The sequence below is a fragment of the Vombatus ursinus genome, unplaced genomic scaffold, assembly GCF_900497805.2.
Source record: "Vombatus ursinus unplaced genomic scaffold, bare-nosed wombat genome assembly UNPS02012319.1, whole genome shotgun sequence".
Classification (NCBI taxonomy): Eukaryota; Metazoa; Chordata; class Mammalia; order Diprotodontia; family Vombatidae; genus Vombatus; species Vombatus ursinus.
In genome coordinates, this window is record NW_020952097.1 from 4159051 (window position 1) to 4167559 (window position 8509).

Here is an 8509-nt window from a genome sequence, read left to right on the forward strand (position 1 = left end):
TTTATATTTTCTCCAATGTCTAGCACAGTGCTCTGCAAACAGTAGGTGCTTACTAAATATTTTATGAATAAGATAGATAACACAAATACAGATATATACACACCTTGAGAGATGTACACCAACACAAATAGAACCACACAATGCAAATATGCAGATTCACAGAGAAGTGCACTCACACACACACACACACAAACACACACCTAGACATAGTGAAACACCCACAGATTCAGAGAAATACAGAGTAACAGAGATGCATAGAGGATGGCAAAGAGAGGAGAGAAAGAATGAGAGGGAGAGAAAAGCAAAAATATATGGAGGGACATGTAAGCAGATAGAGAGGCAGGGGGCAAAGAGAGAGAGAGGAAAAAGCAGAGAATGGAAGGGATGGGGGAAGGCAGAGAGAGGGAAGGAGAAGAGTCAGAGAGGGTAGACAGAGACTTGGAGAGGAAGATAGAAGCTGAGGCACAGAGGAGAATCAGAGAAAGACAGGGCAAAAAAAGAAAGAGAGATAGAAAGAAAAAAGGAAATAGAGAGGTATATGCAGAGAAGCACAGAAAGATAGTGAAGTTGAAAGAAGAGAGAAGGAAATGAGAGTTTGATGGGGATAGCTAGAGACAGGCAGAGAAAAAAACAAAAGGAAAAACAAGGAAAAATGGAGGGAGGTATGGAGGGGGTGGGAGAGAGAGAGAGAGAGAGAGGAGAGGGAGAAAGAGAGAGGTAAAGAGGCAGGGAGAGAGAGTGAGAACAGAGACAAGCAGAGGAACAAAGAGGGAGAAAGTTGGGAAGGGGGAGACATGGAGATAGGGAGAATGTAGAGGCAAAGAGAGCACAGATACAGGAAGGAAAAGGTAGTTAAGGAGATGCAGAGGACAGATAGAGAAAATCTGGGAGAAAGATATAGAGAGAAGGAGAGAGACAGAGAATGAGAGTCAATGAATGAGAGAAATAGAGAGAAGGGAGAGGAAAAAGAATGAAAAAGAGAGGCAGAAGGGGCAAAGAGAGAAGCAGAGAGACAGAGAGAAAGAAGCACAGAGAGGCAGAGAAACAGAGAAGTATAAAGAGAGAGAGCCAGAAAAAGAGAAACAGATACAAGAGTGAGAGAGTTAGAAGGAAAAAAGGATAGATAGAGAAGAAAAGAGAGGGAGAGAGGGGAGGCAAAGAGAGAAAGAAGAGAAATGTAATAGTGATGGAAATGGGGATACAGAAGAAAGATGGAAAGGGAGAGAGACATGGGAAGAGAAATACACCCAGAAAGACAAAGACAGAAAGTGAGATAGAGACAAATACACATGATATAGTTATTGAGCTATAGATACTGGTATCAGCTAACACTAGATTTTTCCTATTTATTTTTTAACTTTGTGTTACCCAAGTGTCCCTGAGTGCAAGTGGGCAGCAGTGCTATCCTTCAAGCCTGAACTCTTTTGGATGGAGAGAGATACAGATAAAGAGAAATAGAGGCAGAGACACAGATATACAGTGAGACATACACAGAGAAAGAGAGATACAGACTCCACAGACACAGAGCTAGAGAGATAGACACACAAACAGATACACAGAGAGAAAAACCAACACATATAGATAAGCTCTAAGAACAGACACACAGTGACATACAGCAGCACACACACAGAAACAGAGCCTGACACACAGAGATAAAGAGGGAGATACATAGCTACAGGGAATAATAGCTCACATTTATAGAGTACTTTAAGGTCCACAAAGTACTTTATGAGCATAAACACATTTAAGTCTCATAACAAACCTGTGAGGCAATTACTACTACAGGTATCCCTGTTTTACACATGAAGAAATTGATAAATAACTTGCTCATGATAGTAAGTGTAGAACGCAGGATTCAAACAGTTCTTTTTTACTCCAGGCTCAGCATGTCACACTACACTGAGTCTCTTATGCACAGATACAGAGAAAGCAAAGGGATACATAGAGGTAGACACAAATAGATAAAGATAGAGATAAATATAGGCACACAGAAAGATACATGGAAAGAGACAGCCACTGGAAGACATATACAGATAAAGAAATGGATATAGAGAGATACTAGCACACACTAGAAATGGATATAGAGAGATGGAGAAGGACAGATACAGCTAGAGTACTCCTGGGCAGGAGTCATAGGGGAAGGAATCAAGGAGGCTCTCAGGAGGACCCAATTAATTCCAAGCCAACATTCTCACGACACTAAAGGCAGCTATAAATCCACACAGGATCTGTAAAAAAAAAAAAAAAAAAGCTTTTGACCAATGGAGTTCGCATACACTGATGTAATTAGAGCTGGGAACTAACTTTTTAAGCCATTTTCTCAGATGCCTAACTTGGCTGATAGTTTCTTTTTTCTTCTCCAGATCTTGCCTCTTGGCCTTCCCAAAAACCATCTCTTTGGTTTTTTTCCCAGAAGCCCAGAAATTCTGAAGTACTTTGGTATCTCAAACAGACTGAGCTGGAGTTGATGAGAACAGGGAGCAGAAGTGATTTTATTCATATCAGCTGATGGAAACGGACTCAGGAGCTTTCCAGGGTGTAATGAAGTCCCTTGATCACTGACCATGGTGCTGAACAGTCCCTGGCAGTTTGTGGGGGCAGCATTACCTTTAACCTTAACAATTCCAGAGTTTACCATGCTTTGGACCATCATTCAAGTGTGAGCAAGGGCAGGTGGGGTTGGGAGAGGCCTGGGATGGGCAGCTATTATCTCCATGGGGGAAAAATGGTGGTGTATGTGGGAGGTATCTAATAGTGTGATGTAGGTAATGTCATCTTAGACTACATCAGGAGATGTCTAGTACTCAGAACAAGACAAATATAGAACCGTACTGAATCCTAGATGTAAAGGGACATCAGAAGTCACTCAACTACTACAGCTATTAGAAGAATGAATTGTTGTTTTCGTTGTTGTTGCTCAGTTATGTCTGACTCTTCATGACCATAGCACACCAATACTGTCCATAGGGTTTTCTTGGCAAAGATACTGGAAGGATTTGCCATTTCCTTCTCTAGTGGAGGTTAAGTGACTTGCTCAGGGTCACACAGCCAGATTTGAGGCTGGATGTGAACTCAGGGCTTCCTGACTTTAGGCTCAGTGCTCTATCCACTTAGCCACCTAGATGCCTCATATACCTTTCTACAATCTCCCTGACAAATATTCACCTAGCTTTTGATGGATAGGGACAGTTTTATCATTGTTTGGAGAGTTCCAATGGTTAGAAAACTCTTCCTTCTATAGAGACAAAATCTAACTTTCCATAACACATTATTCAAGGCAACCTTTTTTTATGTACTTACTAGATGTGTAATGCACAGTATTAGGTGCCAGAGATACAAAGATGAAACAAGATTCTGTCTTTAAGGAGCTTAGTTCTGCACTGGAGTGGAGGGGGGCAGGGGGAGGGGGGAAGAGATAGAATAAAGCTAATCCATCTTTCACAGCTCTTTAGATATCTGAAGGCAGTAATCATATCTACCCCCTACCCTCATCAGTCTTCTTTCCCCCTCAGTTCCTTCAATGGCTCCTCATATAAAATGATCTTCACTCCCCTTAAAATACTGGTTGCCTGAATACATAGGCTCTAGCTTGTCAAAATACCTCCTATAATGTTATTTTATCTTTCTAGTCACCCTTTGTCCATACCTTAGGCCCTGCAAATGGCCCAAACCAATAAACCTCAGGAGGTTCAAAGGGTTCCCTGGAGAAAGGGGTAAACCAGGGGTGGGGAACCTGCAGGCTCGATGCAACATGTGGCCTTCTAGGTCCTCAAGTGCAGCCCTTTGACTGAATCCAAACTTCACAGAACAAATCCCCTTAATAAATGGATTTGTTTGTAAAACTTGGACTCAGTCAAAAGGCTGCATCCAAGGGCCTAGAAGGCCACATGTGGCCTCAAGGGCACAGGTTCCCCACCTCTGGAGTAGACTCTGCTCTGAAGTAATCCTTGTTTAGTCTTCAAGTTCAATCCAGCAAACATTGATTAAGCACCTACTATGTGCAGGATCCTGTGTTCAATGCTGGAGAAAGTTTTTTTTTTTTTAATATAGTCCCTATGTGATATGAATTAAGGCAGATTGTGGAAGCTTTTCATTGTCAGGCTATGTAGTTTGTATTTTATTTTATAGACAATGGGGAACCACCAAAGGGTTTCTAGCAATAAGAGGAAAAATTAGGCATGTGGTGTCACTGTGTGAGCTGGGCAAACCCCTTCCCCTTGTTGAGCCTCAGTTTCTCCATTTTTAAAGTCTCTTCCATTTCTGACAGTCTATGAATCTGAGGTATGATTTCTGGTTGCCACAGGACAGTCTTCTCAGAATTCCCTCCCTCCCCTCTCTCCCTCCTTGAGTTAAGCATATTCTCACTTGGAAACATGATCACACCTGAAGATCTAGACTTTGGTTCCAAATCTGCCAAGTGCTATATAGTTAGGTACTCAATCAGACTCAGGAAGAGCTCTCAAAATGTCCCATATGCTGATTATGTTCCTTCCACCTCCTTCCATTTTAAGGAGGTGGGGTAGATTCTACTGGTAAACCAAGGAATTATGGAGCGGGGGACAGTTTTTGTCTCAGTAGCAGAAGCTAGGACACATTTTTCTTTTCCCCAAACCCTAGAAAGATGGGGGTGGGGGTGGGGGGTGGGGAGGAGAGTTACAGAGCAGTTTACCGAGGACAGAGGGGAGAAGTAGAGACACAAGGAAAGAATGCACTTTTGGGGAGTAGGGGTGTGAATCTGTGACACTCAACAGGCTGGTCACTGTCATGCTCTCCAGTGGGAAGCACTTTCTTGCACTCTTGGCTGGGGCTGGGGTCAGTGAGGGTTGGTTCTGCCACATTAATCTCATTTTTGGCTTCATTTCCCCTGGAGCTGTGGCAGTCCTGATGCTTTGCCAGCAAAGTGGGGGAAGGCAATCCCAGTCACCTCTGGAAGTGGCATCATGCCCAGCCCCAGTGCAGGTCCCTCTCTGGGCCAACTTGTTATGGGAATAAATATTCAGCACATGGTGAGATAGTTAATGAAGGGGAAGAGATTTGGGGGGGGGGAGGTGTGCAAACACAGAAACCCAGAAAGCTACACCCTCAGACACGCACAGCAATACCCAGACTGTAAAGTAGACACAGCAACACCCAGGACAAAGTAAGAGCATCACAGGGAGTCGCATGGTAACACAGGAAGAGGGCCACAAAGGAATAAACACAGGCTTGCACATGAGACATACAGCAACTAGACACAGCAATAAATCCAGCAATGACACACTGAGAGACACCCACAAGCACAGGAACCAAAGCTTGAAGCTTTTAATTTCTGTATCCGCAGCTTACCCTGTTCCCCTAAGGGTCGGGCTGCCTAGCACACTCATTTAAGGCTTAAACATTCAAATGATAACGGGGCAGCACGGGGCAGGAGGGGGGAAGTCGCCAGCCCCTCCACCCATTCAGTCCTCTGGAGGACATCAGTTTTCCCGCCTGGGGTTGGGAGGCAGGGTAGAGGAGCCGGTGCCCGAAGGCGGGGGAGGAGTGGAAGGAGGGGGGTTCACAATGTGAGCTTATTCCGCCTCTCAGACAGCAGACAGATAAATCTGCCACTGGCGTCTACGCTAGAGATAAGAAATAGGATTTTCCCAAAGAAGCCAGGCGGCAGGGCGCCGCCAAAGTTCGACACCCAGAACCCAGCCGGGCCCTGGAACCCACCACGCCCCCCGCCCCGCAGTCACTCACGATCCTCTCGGAGGTGCCCGCGCGGGACACGGTCCCGTTGAGCCCCACGAGCGAGGGCAGCGTCTGCGACATCCAGTTGGTGACCATGGCCATGGTGCTGAGCACAGCCCCGATCTTCAGCAGCGGCACCGACATGGCTCCGCGGCCGTGGTCGTGGCCGCATCCCCTGCCCGGGCCAGCTCGGCCCCCGCCACCCCCGGATCCCCGCGGCCCCTGCCTGCCCGCCCCCGCGCCTGTCCCTGCCTGCCCCTGCCTGCCCGCCCGTCTCGCGGACTGCGGGCCCGAGGAGGGCGTATGGGGACGCCCGAGCACCTTGGGCTGCGGCTCTCAGCTCTGGCTCTCCCGCTTCGCTTATAAACCCCGCTACACCCGCCCCCCTCCTAGGAGCGCCTCAGCCGGCACTTCCAACCGGCCTGATGTCACTGCTTCTGGGCTCCACCCCCGCGGGACTCTCCACCCGGCGCCCCGCCCCGCCGTGACGTGGAGGACAGGTCACGCCCACCTTTGTCCCCGCCCCCACCAGGGGGACCCCCGGCTTTCCTCTAGAGTGACCTAAGGCAGAGGAAGGGAACCTTAGCCTGCGGTATTCCAAGGACCTCAGCGGCCACGCCCCCAAGTCCCGAGGGAGGACCCACCCAGGGCTCAAAGCGGGTGGCCTCAGGTTTCTCAACCGAAGCCGCAATGGCTGGAAAGGTCAGGAGAGCATTTCCCGAGGCCACTAAGTAGGAATCAAGCTTGAGAGACCCTGAGGTCCGTCCCCGACCAGGGAGCACAGTGGCCCGAGGGAAGGAGATGACTGGAGGGTGTAGGGGCTCCCTCTGGGCTTCTCCAGCCTCCCTTAGAGGTGAGGAGAGAGGGCATAAGCCTTCCTGGTCCAAATTCAGTAGACTGAAAAGGGAGAGAGGGCATTATATAGAGTGAGTGCAATATGCAGAAGATAACAGAGAAAGGATTATGGAAACACCCACCTGTATAAGGTGCAAGACATACACAGTATGCAAGACAAACCCAATTCCAGTTTAAATAAGATCTGAAAAATGAGATGCAGGAAGAGGGAGCCATAGAGTGACAAAAATAGAAACATCCCAGTTCTATACCACCCCCAAAACGAATGTGTGATTTTATAAACAAATTTCTGTTCATTTTGTTTGTTCTGTGTCCTCCCTCAGACTGGGGCTCCCAGGGGCAAACAATCTGTTTCTTCCCTCTGTGTCATTTTCCTAATCCCATCCCCTCCCCCCTGTCCCCAGCCTTGGCAAGGCTGCAGGCAGTAGATGAAGCTCTAAAGAACCGTAAGTTAGAGCTGAAAGGGACCTCTCATTTCCATTCTCCATAACCTCTTCCATCCTCTCCTTCCTACCAATTCAGGAGGATTAAGTGGCCTCCTACTTGTGAAAGCTAAGTGCTCTGCTCTGCCCGCATGCTCTTGATCCCTTCTTCTCTCACTTTCTTCAGGACCTTATTTCTGCAGTTATCTCCCCCTCTCATGCATCTTCAATTCCTGACTTTCTACTGGCACCTTCCTTACTGCCTTAAAACATGCTCAGCTCTCTCCTATATGTCCTTTGACCCTGATGCCTCCTCAAGCTATAATTTTATCTCTTTTTGCTGCCACACCACCTACACACTTCTCAACCTCTTGAATTCTGGCTTTTATTCCCACCACTCTAATGAAACTGCTCTCCAGTGTCACCTGCAACCTCCCATCTAATGCCCTTTTAAAAAGTCCTCTTTCTTTCTTTCTTCTCTGTGGCATTTGACACAATTGACCACCCCCTGCTTCTTTATACCCTCGCCTCTCATGTGACATTGCTTTTTCTTGGTTCTTTGTCTATTTTGTTTATCATTTATTCCTTTTCTGTCCCCGAAACTTAGAGTTGGAAGGGATCTGAGGTTGTCCATTTAACAGGTGTAAGTTGGAATACCCTCTATATGCAACATCTCTGCCAAGTGGTCATACAGCTTCTGCTAAAAAAAACTTTCAAGGAGGGGGAACTGGGATCTGGAGGCAGTCCATTCTATTTTTGGATAGCTCTAATTCTTAGGAAGCTTTCCATTCTATCAAACTGAAATCCATGTCTTGCAACTTCCACCATTCTCCATGTTCTAGTCTTTGTGACCAAGCAGAATAAATCTAATCCCTTTTCTTTGACACCTTCCCCCTATTCTTTAAATGTGGGAATCCCCTCAAGGCTCTGTCATTGGCCCTCTTTTCTTCATAAACCCTCTCCTTCAGAGAGATCACCCAATTCCATGCCTTCAGTTAATTCATTAATTTTTTTTGAACTCCCTCCCTGAAGCTCTGCCATCTTGATTTGTGAGTAAGAGCTTGCCTGGCCCACTTGAGCTGACCCCAGACCTCAGAACAGGCTTTGCTTCCATATCCCATCTAGCCATCCAGATACCCAGGCTACCTTGCCATTCCCCTCTCCCCCCAGTCCTCATCCCATTTCTCTTTCCATCTCTTACTCTGGGCACAATAATCTTATCAAATATACTACTGGTTTTGGAAAGGTAATATCAATCACTGCTCTATGGACCAACTCCCCATCCCATCATTCCACAGACCAAAACTCCCTATCCTGTCCACCACTCCCCTATAAGTCTTGTCTTCCTCTATTAGATTGTATATTACCTGAGGGCAAGTACTGCCTTACTTTTAAAATTTGGATTACCCAGAGTTTACCACAGTGTCTGGGACATAGTCAATAGACAATCACAACATTTATTAAAGACCTGCTAATGTGCCAGGCACAAGTAAAGTTAAGTACTGCAGATACAAAAAGAA

General features: G+C 46.6%; 1 protein-coding gene across 1 annotated transcript in view; it reads right to left on the reverse strand.

Moving 5' to 3' along the window:
• Positions 1-5856, reverse strand: part of OLFM2 (olfactomedin 2) — a 40165-nt gene extending 34309 nt beyond the window's left edge. The window contains exon 1 of the mRNA XM_027857776.1: positions 5722-5856. Coding sequence (XP_027713577.1) covers positions 5722-5856 — 135 coding nt within the window. The remainder of the gene's footprint in view (positions 1-5721) is intronic.
• Between the last annotated feature and the right edge of the window lie 2653 nt (positions 5857-8509).